At 43.9% G+C, this 16,256-nt stretch overlaps 1 protein-coding gene and 1 long non-coding RNA gene across 2 annotated transcripts in view; one reads left to right on the top strand and one right to left on the bottom strand.

The window, feature by feature from the left end:
* On the bottom strand, positions 1,440-6,687 carry LOC106502448. Its single transcript, XR_001296035.2, has 4 exons — positions 6,629-6,687; positions 6,108-6,176; positions 3,042-3,347; positions 1,440-2,905 (listed from the first exon to the last, which is right to left on the bottom strand). It is a non-coding gene; the product is annotated as an uncharacterized LOC106502448 (long non-coding RNA).
* Positions 6,830-16,256, top strand: part of TMEM245 (transmembrane protein 245) — a 79,610-nt gene continuing 70,183 nt past the window's right edge. Inside the window, 2 exon segments of the mRNA XM_018052564.1 lie at positions 6,830-7,435; positions 15,642-15,759. Of these exon segments, the coding sequence (XP_017908053.1) occupies positions 6,848-7,435; positions 15,642-15,759 (706 nt within the window). The 5' untranslated portion in view covers positions 6,830-6,847.

The following is a 16,256-nucleotide window of genomic DNA, read 5'->3' as shown; positions in this document are numbered from 1 at the left end:
TGATGCATTTTTTATTTTATGTTTGTTTGTTTTACATCCTTTCATCAGTAAAGTCTTTGTGAAGTTATAAACCTTGGAGAAGATGAGAGCCTGTCATCCTGACAGAGGAAAAATCATGTTGCAGTAGTCAGGTAAAAATATTTGCAGAAAAACAATTTGCAAAAGAAATCTGTATTTAAAGCTTCAGCCTAATCCCTTTATCAGATAGTAAATGGAGGCCTATAATCCCATTTAAATTGTATTAGTTGACTAACAGTGCATACTAGCTCTAAGAATTTCGTTATAGACCTTGCTACTGCTACTGCTAAGTCACTTCAGTCGTGTCCGACTATGCGACCCCACAGGTGGCAGTCCACCAGGCTCCCCCGTCCCTGGGATTCTCCAGGCAAGAACACTGGACTGGGTTGCCATTTCCTTCTCCAATGCATGAAAGTGAAAAGTGAAAGTGAAGTCGCTCAGTCATGTCCGACTCCTAGCGACCCCATGGACTGCAGCCTACCAGGCTCCTCTGTCCATGGGATTTTCCAGACAAGAGTACTGGAGTGGGTTGCCGTTGCCTTCTCTAGTTATAGACCTTAGTGGTAACTAAATTGTATGTTAACAACAGTTAGTTTAGTGGTAAAGGCTTATGAATCATCAGGGTGGTGTGGAAATTGCAGAATGCAATAGCTGAGCAAATTGAGAAACTGGGACTAGGTTGAAAAGTACAAGGAATGTTATGTTAAGAAAGAATTACCACATTCTGCATTATAGGCTGTAATTCTTACCACCTCCTCAAACAAGTATTTGGTTATTTTTTGGTATCCTAGTGGTATTTATTTTGGTATCCTGTGGTATTTATTTTGCCGTATTCTCAGTGGGTAGCTCAGCTATCAGACCTGACCCTGGCTGATGCTGTTTGACTTGTAAGTTTCTTAGGGCTCAGTCCCAGGTGCAAGGGCCAGGGGATGGGCTGTAAAAAGAGACTGCTGAAGTGGAGTGGACGTGAAAGTCACTTGCTTCCAGGAGGTCAAGCAGCTTTAACCACCTGTTGATTCATTCATTCAATGAATGTTTATTGAGGACTCTTATGTGCCAGTCTGTATGTGAGAAACTACACATGGAGGACAAGAGGAAGACCTGCTCTTGCTTTCTGCCTCTAGGAGGCTCACAGCCTATTCTGAGAGTCAAATACATTAACACTGCGATCATACCGTTTGGCATCTGCAGTGTAAGGAAATGCTCGGGTGGAGTAGGGATCCTCACCCAGCCTGGGGTAACCAGGAAAGCAGGTGTAGTACTGAGGCGGAATCTCTCTTTTTTAGTATTTATTTATTTATTTGGCTGCACAGGGTCTTAGTTGCTCATGCAGGATCTTTTAGTTGCATCACACAAATTCTTAGTTGCAGCATGTGGAATCTAATTCCACATGGTCAGGGATCATGATTCCTGGTCAGGGATCACACCTGGGCCCCCTGCATTGGGAACACAGGGTCTTAGCCACTGGACCACCAGGGAAGTCCCTGAGGTTGAACCTTAAAGAAGGAATAGGAGTCAAGCAGGCAAAGGATGTGGAGAGGCATCTTCAAGAAAGCGGAGAGCAACCCAGGAGAAAGGCCAGCAGGATGAGCTGGGAACCACTGTCATTTGACAGGGTTGGTATTAGTTTCCGATTGCTGCTGTGACAAGTTACCATAAATTTAGTGGCTTCCAACAACAGAAATGTATTCCCTTGAAGTTCTGGAGGCCAGAGGTCTGAACGGAATTGTATGGAGCTAAAATCAAGAGGTTGGCAGGGCTGGTTTCTCCTGGGAACTCCAGGGGAGAGAGCCCTTCCTCGGCTCTTGCAGCTTCTGGTAGCTGTGGCTATTCTTTGGCCCATTGCCTTATGACTCCAGTGTCTGCCTCTGTGGTTGGAGAGGTCAGGTTGCTTCTCCTCTTCTGTAGTCTAATCTCCTTCCCTCCCTCTGCTAGAGATACCTGTGATTACATTTAGACCCCATCCATATTATCCAGGATAATCTCCCCATCTCAAAGTCCTTAACCTCATCATATCTGCAAAGTGTAAGTAAGGTAACATACTTCACAGGTTCTAGGGATTAGCTCCTGGATATCTTAGGGGCCACCCAAGTGCTGGAGGATAAAGGATGAAGCAGGGAGTGGGGAGAGGTGAGGCAGGGTGAGTATGGCTACATCACAGAGGACCTTTGACGTCATAGTAAAGAGCTTGGAACCTTCCCACACGGTAAGGAGGATCTGAAGGGATCAGATTGTATTTTAAAATGATCACGCTGGCTACAGGGTAGAGAACTGATTGGAGTGGAGCAAGAGGGCAAATAAGAGGGACCAGCTGGAGGCTGTGGTGACATCAGTGTGGCGCCAAGGGTGTACAAACCCCCAGCAGGACTTGATTCTCAACTAAAGATAGTTTTCTTGTAAATAAAAGAGGGATTAGTCTGGTCAATTTGAAATGCATCCGCCATCTCCTGGTGGATCAGTCTTGCCCTGATTTGCAGCAGAAGGCTGGTTGTTTACACTCTGGGTAGCCTCATGTTGCTGCTGCTGCTAAGTTGCTTCAGTCGTGTCCCACTCTGTGCGACCCCAGAGACGGCAGCCCACCAGGCTCGCCCATCCCTGGGATTCTCCAGGCAAGAACACTGGAGTGGGTTGCCATTGGAGTATACTGTTGGGAACAATTCCAAGGTAGACTAGGAATTCCAAGACCTGATCCCTAGCTCTCATACTTCAATCATTCCAGGTAAAACATTCCAGAAAAAAATCACTTCCGTGAAGATGAGGAGCTACCAGCAAAGGACACTTAGGGCCAGCCATTTTTTAGACAGGCAGTTCTGGCTCTTCGTAATGATTGTTAATCACAAAATTCATCTTGTAGATGTCAATCCCCTCTACCAAACTTCCTCCTACCCTGGAAGAGAAAGAGGGAGCAATTTTGGTTGCAGATTTTTTGTAAAGGGGGATTGTGTGTGTGTATGTTTTCCCCCCAAAGAACTTCCCAGGTTTCTTTTACTCATCTGGTCTGTTGCTGGATAGCTGGGTCTCACCTGGGTTGGTTGAACCAATTTGGTAATTTCTTCATTGACCTTTTTAGTGAACTGGTAAACTTGTCTTTGTTGACAAGGCTTGGAAGGTCAGCTACAGTTGGATGGTACAAACCAGAAGAACAGGAACCTCGCCTGGATGAACAGGAGCCCGGACACAAGAAAGGCTAGACTCCACTCAGTGAACTGGCAGGACTTGTGCTTTAAGTGAGGGCACATGGCTCAGCACAGGAATAGAAGAGATAAGCAGGAGTGGTCAGGCAGGGCCCGATGGTATCAGACTTGGTTGCATCATTCTTTCTTCAGGCACTGAGATTTAAAAAAAACAAAAAACAAAAAAAACAACCTTTAGTAATTTCTCATGTTCATACTTCCCAAACTCTTTTCTTCTTAACCATTTATTTACATTTTTAGTCTGCCAATTGTATCTAGTATCAGACACTAGATGGTTAGGTTTTGTAATTATTTATTTGGCTGCACTTGTCTTAGCTGCAGCACTCTGGATCTAGTTCCCTGACCAGGGACTGAACCTAGGAGCCCCTATGTTGGGAGGGTGGAGTCTTAGCCACTGGGCCAATAGGGAAGACTCTGGATGGCTAGTTTAATATAGAAAAGGCAAATATGTTTCCTCTTGTGCGCTTACTTTGTGGAGTTGGTAGTGGTTCCCTAGTATGTTCTGCTAAGAAGGGTTTTGAGGCTGTATCTAGGCTTGGTGAGAAAGAGTTCAGTGATTTATTAGCAATGTCTGCTATGGGTTTTATAAAAAGAGTGGTAACTCATATTTGGAATCTAAATGCATGTCTGTTTGATTCCCTTTTCACACGGCTTCTCCTCCTGCACTGTACACACCTCTTTTATGTGTAATGTAGACACTGCACTGTAAGCACAAGATTTTTGTTTAAAGGAGGTGCTCATTACAACTCAGTAAACACTCTAAGACAGACATGATGCCCTGGGGAATCCTCTTCCGTGTTTGTTTTATCTCTGGGGCTTTTATCTTGATGCCCTGGGAGTCTGTGGTTGACTGTGGCTTAAGAGATGCCTCTTGGCGTCTCCAGGACAAAATGAGGAGTCACCCTGGGAACCACTATTAGATTTTCATCATGTCCCAGGCCCTGTGCCTCTGCTTTAGACACGCTCTCCTATTTTATCCTCACAGCAACCAATGATGGAGGTGTTATCATTTTATCAGCCGAAAGCTTTCTGTTGCAAGAAATGTTAAAACTGAACCCAAAATGGCTTAAATGGTTAGGAAATTCATCAGTTCACGCAACAAGCAGGCCAAAGGCAGTGTGATCCCAAGGTCAACTTGATCCACTCTTCTGCACTCACTGTACCTGGATGCCCACAGAGGCTGTTCTTCCCTGAGGTGAGTCGCTACATGGCATTAAAAAAGAAAACCCAAGTAGCCTCAGGCTTCCCTGGTAGTAAAGAATCTGCCTGCAAGGCGGGAGACCTGGGTTCGATCCCTGGGTTGGGAAGATGCCCTGGAGAAGTGATAGGCTACCCACTCCAGTATTCTTGCCTGGAGAATTCCATGAGCAGAGGAGCCTGGCAGGCTACAGTGCACAGGGTTGCAAAGAGTTGGACACCATTGAGTGACTTACACTTCACATCAAGTAGCCTCACATTTTGGAGGATGTGCCTAAAAGCATACACTCTGTGAGTTAGAGATTTAAGTAGACTGTGTGTACTCAAATTTATATTGTAGGTCCTACATCCCAGTATTTTAATTTTTCTCTGCTCTTAATCATAGGACTACGTAGGAGACACATTCCCAGTGTTTGAGTACCATTTCTCACAGGAAGCACAAACACCTTTTTTGAAAGGATAGCGAATCATCCATTCACTTGCTCAGCAAACCCTGAGCTCATGCTCTGTACTATGAATGGCCCATACCCTGCATCTCCTGCATTGGCAGGCGGATTCTTTACCCCAGCAGCCCTGAACAAAGTAAAGAGGAAAAAGGATGGTTTAGGACAACTGAAGCAAATTATTTACAGAGTCCACGTCCAACTTGAAAAACGAGGACTGTGACCTGAAACCCAAAACAGGATGGAAAGGAATCACTTTTTCTTCTACTTGAAAATTGTTTGAAAACAGAAGAGGGGTAACTTGCAGAGTTCCAAAGTACTCTCATATTGAGCACTCAGTGAAACCTTCCTCCTTCCCTCTCTCCTTTCTTTTCCTTCCTCTTACTTCTCTTCCTCCCCTTCCTCATCCTCTTCTTCTTCCCCTTCCTTCTCTTCTTTCCCTTCTTCCCCTCTCTTTCTTCTTCTTCTAAATAAACTGCTGTTGGAGATGTTTTTCAAGTAGTAGGCTTGGGTACCAGGACCTTTCCAACAAGAAAACAGAAGCACCATGCATTGTCTCAGAGCTTCCTTTTTCTCTTGACACAAGAGTTTCTATTATCACTCCCATGCGAAAGGGGAAATTAGAGTTGGGGGCTCAACTGACCTGACCTCAGGTCTCAAAAATGGAACAGTGGCAGTTTGAGACTCTGACTTAGGGTTCCTTCAGGAGTTTAGATTGCTCCAGCATTGACACCTACATCAGTTCAGTTCAGTCGCTCAGTCGTGTCCGACTCTTTGCGACCCCATGAACTGCAGCACCTCAGGCCTCCCTGTCCATCACCATCTCCCGGAGTTCACTCAGACTCACGTACATGGTTGTCAACAATAGCTGCACATTAGAGTTTTCTGAAGAGCTTTAAACAATATATGCTAAACTTGCAGTGGTCCCCAACCTTTTTGGCACCAGGCACTGGTTTCGTGAAGAGGACAGTTTCACTGGAGGTGAGGCTGGTTCAGGCTGTAATGCAAGGAGTGGGGAGCTGCAGATGAAGCATCTCTTGCTCCCCCATGCTCATCTCCTGCTGAGCCACTGATTTCCTAACAGGTCTCTGATGGGTAGCAGTCCGCAGCCTGGGGGTTGAGGACCCCTGTGCTAAAGGCTCCCTTGTCAGACCAATTTATTAACCTAGTAGGTAAGAATCGACTTAGGAGTCAGACTCTTAGTTTGAATCCTGCCTCTGAGCGTACTAGCTGTGTACCTTGGCAAGGTACTTACCTTCTCTGAGCCTCAGTTTTCCTCATTGAGAAGTGGGGATAATAACACCATCTTCTTTGTAGGGTTGTTCTAAGGATCAGATGAATTAATAGGAATGAGACTTTTATAACAGGGTCTGCCATATGGTAATCGCTATTTAAAATCCTGCCAAACACGCCAGAGCCAACACTTTATTAAATAAATCAATAAAACTGAATATGGTAATTGGTCTTTTTAAAGTATTTCCCCACGGATTCTAATGTGCAGCTTGGGTTTTCAATCTGTGAAGATAGTGACTCTGGGGATTCTGCCACCCTAAACGTTGACATTAACCAGCGAGCGAAGGGAGGGTTTTGTTTTGTTTTATGATACAGGGTGTTTTGTGTAAAGGCTATTATCTGACATTCCTCCCCTCCCCCCAGTTTGTGATTAATAGAACACTTGAACTGAGCTAGCATACATTGCTCTTATATTGTGTGTTGGGGGGAGAGGAAAGTTTGTTTTTTGCCCCTTCTAACACGCAGACCCCAGAAACCTGTTACCTGAATTCTGCAGGGACCAATGAACCACAGGGAGCCCGAGGCCGAAGGAACGCTCGCTATACTCTCTGGGACTTGGAGTTCCTCAAAGGTTGTGTAAGCTTTCAGTGGTCAGTTAGGAACTACAGCTCCCACAATGCCGCGTGTCGCCCGCCCTGCCTCTCTCCCGGCCTCCCAGCGCCGTCTCTTGGCGGCGGCGGCGGCGGCAGCGGCAAAGGCAGCATGGCCGACGATGGCGGCCCTGAGGAGGCGCTCAGTTCGCCGGGCTCCCCGAGCCGGGCGCCGCGGGCTCAGCGTGCGGTCGGGGCAGCCAGCGGCGGCGGCGGCTGCGGGGAGACCCCGCGGACAGCGGCGCTGGCGCTGCGCTTCGACAAGCCCATCAAGCAGGCCTTCTACAACACCGGGGCGGTGCTGTTCGTGTGCCTGTGCTGCGGCGCCGCCGTGCTCGTCTACTTCATCCTGGAGGCCTTCCTGCGCCCGCTGCTCTGGGCCGTGCTGTGCGGCACCTTCCTGCACCCCTTCAAGAGCTCGCTGACGCGCCTGGGGCGCCACTGGCTGCAGCGCCTGCACCGCGCGCACACGCCCATCGTGCTGGCCGCGCTGCTGCTGCCGATCTGCTTCGCGGACTACGGCGTGGAGGCCCTGGGCGAGCAGGCGCTGCGCCGCCGCCGCCTGCTGCTGCTGCTGGGCGCCGGCGGCCCGCTCCTCTACGGCCTCTACAGCCTGGGCAGCTACCTGGGCGTGCAGGTGCTGCTGGCGCACGCGGGCGCGCTCATCTGCAGCGGGCTGGACTACTTCAACAGCCTGTGGGTGAGTGAGCCCCGGCCCGGGCCCTCAGCCGTCCCGCCGGGCACGCAGTGACCACCACACCCCCAGCTCGCTGGGGTGCAATCCTGCTGCCCCTCGGCCCGGTGCAAGGACGGCCAAACGTCCAGACCTGAGCGCGCAGACAGTGTCCGTCTCCGCCTTCCTTCCCGTGCACCCGAGGAACTTGGCGCCCTTCCTGCCAAAGAGAAGACGGGTGTGGTTCGAAACAGTCTCCCCATTAGGGGGACCCGTGCCCTGTAGGGAAGCCCTCTTCCGTTTTGCAGGGAGAGCTTTCAGCGCATCTGCAAGTGGACAGGAATTTATTCCTGGTCTTGGAGAGGGGGTGCTAAGCATCTTCAGTTCTGCTCACGTGGGACTATCCTGGAAGAGACCTTAGAGGTCCTAGTCCAATCTGTCATCCTACAGACAGGAGAGGTGGCTTCTTACCAGTCTTGTTAGGACAAAGAGGGGACTGGTTGATGCAAGTTTCTCAAGTCCTGGAGCAAATCTTGCTTAATGGTTCAGAGCTGCCTCAGTTCAGGTGATTTCGGTACACTTTGCGCCAGGCACCTAGGTGCTGAGCCCCGTGGGCCTGTTTCTTGCCACATTCTCTTCTTGGGAACTCCTTATGCCTTGTGCAGGGATTGCTCTGCGACGTTACATCTCCTCCCACCTGGATTTCTTAAGCAGACTGAGTGAAGGAAAGGCATATTTGTGATTTCCTCCATCCTCCTGAGGTTATTCTTAGATAATCAGGGAGCTTTAGAGTTGGAAGGGATTTCAAGGATAATGTGGTGACACGTTTCCTAAATCAGGCCAGATTGTAGATCAGTTAATGATCCAAACATTTCACTTTGTTGTTCAGTTGCTAAGTCGTGTCAGACTCTGTGACACCGTGGACTGGAGGACGCCACGCTTCCCTGTCTTCACTGTCTCCTTGAGTTTGCTCAAACTCGTGTCCATTGAGGCAGTGATGCTGCCAAGCCATCTCATCCTCTGTCTCCTCCTTCTCCTCCTGCCTTCAGTCTTTCCCAGCATCAGGTTCTTTTCCAGTGAATTGGCTTTTCACAGCAGGTGGCCAAAGTATTGGAGCTTCAGCTTCAGCATCAGTCCTTCCAGTGAATATTCAGGGTTGATTTCCTTTAGGATATTTCACTGGGGGTGACAAAAAATAAGTGGATATTTAACGCATAAGACTGCTATTTCATTAAGAAGCAGTACCATCTAAAAATAAACTTATTCACTTTTGTCCCTGTTAAGTGCACCTTGATTTCAAGTTGCAAAATAATTCCCTTTATCGGTCAAGCAAGGTTATAACTTGCCTGAAGTTATTGGTAGAGTCGGTGACTGATACCAGAACTGTCTTCTCTAGCCCTATCAATGCAACTTCTCAATTAAAGTTAAAAAGTTGATTATGTTATTAGGTACTGGACTTTGTGAGGGATTTAAAAGGATTAAGGTACGGCTCTGTGTTCAAGGAATGTTCTCATATGTGAGCGTATTCTCATGGAGATGACAGACCCACCAGTTATTGGCCAGCAAGGTATCGGGGAGCACCTCATCCATAATTTTGGGACGCTGCCTGTGTGTGCAACTGCGTCGTGATCAGACTAAATCCACTGGCCTCCAAGAAACTTGTATTATTTCAATTGTGATAGGAAGGAGAGGTGTGGAAACACCCTCTTTCACTTCCTGGGTAGATTGTCGGGTGAGAGTGATCCTAGTGTTACTTTGCTCTTTATTGTCTTCTTGCCTGCCACTCTCCAGGAGAGGTTTCTGAGGTCCCGAGACTGTGATCGTCCCAAAGGCACTCAGACTTTGAACAAATCCAAGGTTCACATTCATGGAGCAGCAGTTAGACGTTACTTCTCCTTTACCTTGTTGTTTTAAGTTCAGTTAAGTTGATTGAATGCCCCTTGCATAAAAGGCAGAATACTATATACTGTTAAGAAATATAAAGATTACTATAACTTGATTCCTATCCTCAGGAAATTCAATCTTGTCAAATTCAGACACACTTATAGATCCTGCTAACATTTTTGACTATTGATACTGCAGTATATTGTAAATTACTGTAGGCAAGATCAAGTAGTGTTTCCACCAAACTGTAAGAAATTAGGAAAGAAGGGCCTAACATATATGAACGCTGTATTTTCATAGTGAAGTTAGAATTGAATACCTGGGTACATTTGGTATGACTAATGGAAACTGGGGCATTTGAGCCAGTCACTCACAGATGGTGGAAAGAGATGAGGAATTGAATAATTGTGAAAAAGTGCCTGCAGCTTAATGTATATAGCTATGAATATCTTTTTACTGAAGATAAACCCCTTCCTTATATTTTATTTACATAATATTTGTATGGGTTGTGGATTAACAGAAGAGAAGTAAGGACCAAGATTAGCTAGATTAGAAGAGGGGAAGGAAGGTAAAGACAATTAATTATTTTAGCTGATTAGCTAAAGTGATGGGAAGAAGGGATAAAAATCCCATTATAAAAGGCACAGAACAAGTTAGTTAAAAGAGAGTTGGAAGTGGTGGGGGCCCTAAATTGAGGGAGTAGAGCCTGGAGGTTGATCTGAGTTGGAGAGAAACTTGCGGTTGTGTTTCTTGAAGCAGTCCTTAGGAGCAGGTAGTTAGATGGGGGTGAGCTAAAAGTTAAAAGTGTACCTGGGAAGCAGAGACAGGGAGTCCTCAGCTCTCTGTCCCAAGTGCTGAGTAAGGCCTGACATGAAGTGGAAGTCGGTCATGTGACCGGGCAGCTTGCCCTCTCTCGGACTTTTCTATCTCATGGTTCACAATGGTTTGGTTTTGTGAACCCAACCAGGGCTGCATGTGATTAAAAAAAAAAAAAAAAGTCTTGATGCTTTCTAGACAGTTTGAAAATTTGAGCTGCTGCTGCTGAGAAATATGGATGGGAGAGGTACGGATGGGCGAGGTAGAGAGAAAAGTGAATTTAAGCAAATCTTCACTTTGGAGAGCCGACAGTGCGTGCATTTAAGATCCAGCTTTTGAGCATCTGCCACTCACTGGTAGGCACTTTCATGTGTGTTATTTCATTCTCACGATAGTCATGTGAAGTTAGAGGACTGGATTTCATAGGTGGGAAGATTTCGAGATAGATCTGTTCGTTCAGTAAATGGTACTTACTCAACAGACCTATCAGCAGTTGAAGGCCCTTTGTCATCAAGACCTTCACTAAAGATTTTAAAACATTTTCCTCCAGGATGTTGTGGAGGAACATTTTTTAGTTTAATTTTTTTTTTTTTGTACAAATTGATTTTAGTTATTAGGGGAAAAAATAGAAGAATATCAGGGTTGGACTACCCACACATGTTCCCCCAGACACCCCTGAATTCCCATCATCTAGAAATCTTAGTCGTCTCTCTTTTATCTTTATACCTGTTCATTTATTTCCAAGTCCTATCCCGTTTTCCTCTGTAGTGTCTTCAGTACCTGTGTTTTCATTTGTTACCACATTATCCTTCCCATTCAGTTTCTCTTCCCCCTACTTTGGGGTTCCTTCAGTCTCCTAGCTCTTTTCTTCTCCTAGTACTCCATCCTACCTGCAAGGGAAATACTGATCATTTATAATATGGGCAATTGTGAAAACAAAACAAAACAAAACAAAACAGTTTCAAATATTGTATTGACTTAGTGATTTCTAAACACTGGGGGAAAAAAATTATCTGTTGCACCAGACTCAGGTGTAACTCAGTCCTTAGGATCCTGGTCATCTTCACTTGGTGTAGCACTGTCAAAATAAATCTAAAAAGCTAGCCTTCCTGCCCCACCATTTTTCTTTGCTGGGAGTGTTTTGGGTGTTCCTCTCTCCTTTAGTTCAGAATTGTTAGAACATTTGAAGACATTTACAGTTTTTGCAGTAGTAATGGATTTGTTTTCTCCATGGCCTCTGATTGCATTGTTTCCATTTTACTTTATAAAGAAGCATAAGGTGGAAAGAACAGTGACTGAAAGATAGGAGTGTAAATTCTAAACTGAACTCTGTCAGTAGCTTGCTTTGTGACTTTGAACAAACCAGGATCCATCTCTGGGCTGCCCAGCCCTAGTTGTGTGAAGTGTTGGCTTATCTTGAATGATGTCTAATTATCATCCTCATTTTAGAGAGCTTAAAGAACCTGCTCAGGGAATTCCTAGGCAGTGCTAGTAATAAAGAACCCGCCTGCCAGTGTAGGAGACATAAGAGACACTGGTTTGATCCCTGGGTTGGGAAGATCCCCTGGAGGAGGACATGGCAACCCATTCCAGTACTCTTGCCTGGAGAATACTAGAATGGACAGAGGAGCCTGGTGGGCTACAGTCCGTGGGGTTGCACAGAATTAAACATGACTGAAGTGGCTTGGCACGCTTGCAGGGTTCTTGGATATTCAGTTTTACAGATCCTAAGAGTTTGGTAGTGCTGCCAGCAAGGCTCTTTGGGATTGTACATTAGCCAGCCGGCCAGGCCTGCCCCATCCCACTTCTAGGTGTGTTTTGCTTGCCTGGCAACAGTAAGGAGGAAAGTTTTCAGTGCTTAGGTTCTTTCTCACGTAAAGACTTTGATTATGAAATATTCTTGACTCTAAGTTGCCACATCATGAAGAGAACAGAGTTTTCAAATTAGAATAAAGTGGTTTTAAAGGAGAATGAAGTATCTGAAACAATGATCTGATTAGGGCTATGATTTGACCATGCATGTGTCCATATTAAGTCACTTCGGTTGTGTCTGACTCTATGAGTTTCCTTTAAAAAATTTGAAGTATGCGATCTCTCATTTTTTCCTTGCTGTGCAAGTGATACTAATTCCGTATGAATACAGCTAAGAAACAAAACCTTGTTAGAGATGGGTTGAAAAGTATCATAGGCTTAAAATCTGAAAGCATATCCTCTGGTTCACCTTCTCACTGAGGGCACATTATCCTACTTGGTCTTCCCCATCAGCTTTTGCTTAAACTTGTAGTGATAGTCACTTACTTCCTTTTTAGATTTGTTGTTGTTCAGTCGCTCAGTCGTGTCCAACTCTGTGCAGCCCCATGGACTGCAGTGCCAGGCTTCCCTGTCCTTCACTATCTCCTGGAGCTTGCTCAAACTCATGTCCATGGGGTCGATGATGCCATCTCATCATCTCAATCTCTGTCGCCCCCTTCTCCTCCTGCTCTCAATCCGTTTATTCGAAAAATTCATCATATTAAGCTGAAATATGTGGCTTCCTAATTTCCACCTGTGATTTCTGCTCTCAGAACTACAGAAAATTGTCTGTTGCCTCTCTTAGATGACATTTCCCCAGCTATTTGAAGATAACTGTTGAATCTTGTTATTTCCTTCTCTTTCCTAAGCTGAACAATTCCCCCCGCCCCCACACCCTGCACCTGTATCTGTATCTCCTGTATTGTAATTTCCATTTCTTTTTGCACTCTGAATTTTATTGCCCAGGTGGTTTGATGGTGCAAGTCACTGAAACACTTTCCCTAATGCACTTTAACTAATAAGCATTCATACCAGTTATACTTCTGACGAGCTATTCTCTTCCCATTCTGTATTTGCATAGCTGAGTTTTGAACCTAAAAGCAAAACTTTGCATTCCTCTCTATTAAATTTAATCTTACTTGGTTAGCCCATTGTTCTAGTTTCAGAATATCGTTTTGAATCATTTATATTCACTATTCCCAACTTTGTGTAATCTGCAAGTTCAACTAATACGCCTTCTAGTCTTTCATCTAAATTACTGACTGCGCATTTAATTAACAGGGCTGATTACGCTTGTGTCACATACCTCTAAAGACTATCCATTTGCCGAGGATCATTTTTAAAGAAAATTTCAAAAATTTGTAGTCATCAAAATCAACTGTTTTTATTTTCCCTTGTGAATATTGGAGCAGCTTTTCCTCTTTATTTTTCTGGCACTACCCTTTTTTCTCCTTAATGTTAAGAAAGTAGATTCTGGACCCAAATCCTCAGGTTCTAATCTTGACTCACTTTTTAGGTGTGTTAACCTTGGGCAAGTCACTTCTTTGAAGTCTCAATTTCTTTCATCTCTAAAATGAGAATTATAGCCATACTTATTTCCTGGGGTTATAAGGATTAAGTGAGTTCATGTATATAATGTGTTAATATAGAGCAAGGCCTAGCCCATGGTAAGTGCTATATAAGTGTATTGTTACATACAGATTTTGTTCTGAGCTCAGCCTATCTCAAAATTCTCTAAATTCCCAGGGTTAAATCTGTGTGGTCCTACAAGCTTGAACTTTTCTGAGGCAGCTGAGAAGACTCCTGAGAGTCCCTTTGGACTGCAAGGAAATCCAACCAGTCCATTCTGAAGGAGATCAGCCCTGGGTGTTCTTTGGAAGGAGTGATGCTAAAGCTGAAACTCCAGTACTTTGGTCACCTCATGCGAAGAGTTGACTCATTGGAAAAGACTCTGATGCTGGAAGGGATTGGGGGCAGGAGGAGAAGGGGACGACAGAGCATAAGATGGCCGGATGGCATCACTGACTCGATGGACGTGAGTCTGAATGAACTCCGGGAGTTAGTGATAGACAGGGAGGCCTGGCGTGCTGTGATTCATGGGATCACAAAGAGTTGGACACTACTGAGCGACTGAACTGAACTGAATTGAACTGTAGGCTCACTTCCCATGTGCTCATACATCTGGGACTTTAGATCTCTTTAATATTTCATCTTACTAGTTGCTTGAAGAAGAATATTTTAGTGTCCTTTTCATTATAAAAGAATTAGTGCTTATTAAAGACAACTGGGAAATTACCGAAAAAGGAAAAACAAAATCTTATCACCTAAATACAACTTATTAGTACGTTTCCTTCCCCCCACCATGAAATAGATATAATCCTGTCATATGTGTTTATTGTATTTTGCTTTTTCCTTAATATCTTAAGTTATGTAGTCTTTATTTAAAAAAGCCTGCTTTAATTGTTGCATAACATTTTATTGAATGAATCGTTCAGAGTTAACCATGTCCCAGTTATTGAAACTTTAGGTTATTAATTTTTCAAGGTCCTAAATTAGACGGCGATGAGATTTTTTTACATTTAACCCTTTTTCAGAATTTATTATTATTTAATAAGGTCCCAAAACAGAATTCTCAAGTCTGAAGCTATAAACATATTTTAGACCTGAAGAGTATTTTGACAGAGTTGATCAAAATAAAGTAGGAGGTAGTTTTTCTCTGTCTTTTGTAGTAACCATATCAGTTCTTTTTTCTTCATTCTCTGGGTTTCAGCTTAAAGTCCTTTTGTTTCGTTTTGTTTTAATTTGTCTATATTTTTTGCAAGGTTCAAGTTATGTTAATAAAATGTTGATGCCCGCGTTTGTTCTAGCTTATGTATTCTTTCCATCTTTTGTGTGTGTTCTATTAAAGTGTGAGGTTATTTGAGTTTCTGTGTCAGCTACATTGATGGTTTGTGAGTACTTCGAGTCATTTAGTTTTAGGGCGGGGAAAAACTGAGGAGGGGACTCTGGCTCACCTGTTCTTCTGTTCTCACATCTTCCTGTTTCTTCCTCCGGGAATACTTTTTTCAGCTATACTTCCTCAGCTGTGTGTAACTCTGGACTAGTTTTAACCGTCTGTTACCTAGGTTATTTCAGCAGGGTCACACTTCAGCTGCCTGCCTTCTTTTTAGCTTTCAAAAAGTTCTTTTTGTGGTAACAAGCATATTTTCATAGGTTGTAATTGAATCTTTTAACCTGCTTCTTTTTGGAAAGCTTCCTTTCTTTCTCTCTCTCTTTTTGGCCATTGTGTGGGTCTAACCACTGGACTGTCAAGGGAATTCCCACTTGTTTCCTCTTTTCTTTTGTAAGCATTAATCTGTAGAGAAAACTTTTAAGAATTCCACACGGTGAAGCTCTTAATTTAAATCCATGGCTTAAACATTGAGTATCTTAAGTATCTTTATGCATGCTGTAGCTTTTGAACTTAAATGAAACTGTATTTATGTATTTTTTGTTAAAGATATTTAATATCACTGCATGGGATTTTAATAATAACATTAAACAAACCTGTTTATTTCAAAACTTGATTAATCAAGGAAGAGGAAGAGAAACTATGCCCTCTTCTGTTAGCACCACCAGCCATCATCCATGGTGTTCCCACAGCTCTCATGCTAGATGAGAGAGGCTTGCAAGTTCTGTATAATTGTATGCTTATTTCACATGTATATATTTTACAGCTGTGTCTGTATTTCATTTATTTAAGATCTGGACCTTGGTAGTTGGCTATGTGTTGGCTGTTTCATTCAAGTGGAATGCAAGCACTGAACGCTACTTGAGAGCAATGTCAATTCCTGTCTGGATTATATTGCTTTTTCATTTAGGTGGGTCTGTTTTTGTTTTTTTTTTTCCTAAGAAACTCTAGCTTAAGGTCAGCACTGGCTAACCATGTGAATGAAGGCGAATTTTTTGAAGTTTTACGTGTTGCACTTAAAATTCTTTAGTCATTTGAAGATGTCCTGGCTTTAACAGTCATTAATCTTGAACGAAAATGTTATACTTTAAGATATCTTTTAATTATATGGAATGTCCATTTTCAAAAAGTTCTTTTAAGAATAAATATTGATACATCTTAAAAAGTAGAACACACTTGGACTATCCTGGCTGTTTCTGAGTGTCTTACTTAAGGAAGATATAGATAAGCAGTCAAAAATGATAAGAGGTGCTCAAAATCATGTGAGAGGAACTATTAAGGGAACCAAAGATGTTTACTCTCCCTAAGAGCAGAGCAGTGGGGCTGCAAGGGAGGGGAGAGGTGGAGATGGAAAGATATCAAATATGGAAGCCTATTTCACGTATTTGAAGGATTCTGTGAAACAGT

This window comes from Capra hircus, chromosome 8 (genome assembly GCF_001704415.2).
Source record: "Capra hircus breed San Clemente chromosome 8, ASM170441v1, whole genome shotgun sequence".
Taxonomy (NCBI): domain Eukaryota; kingdom Metazoa; phylum Chordata; class Mammalia; order Artiodactyla; family Bovidae; genus Capra; species Capra hircus.
Note: the sequence above shows the minus strand (reverse complement) of the source record. Positions and strands in the feature narration are given on the sequence as shown.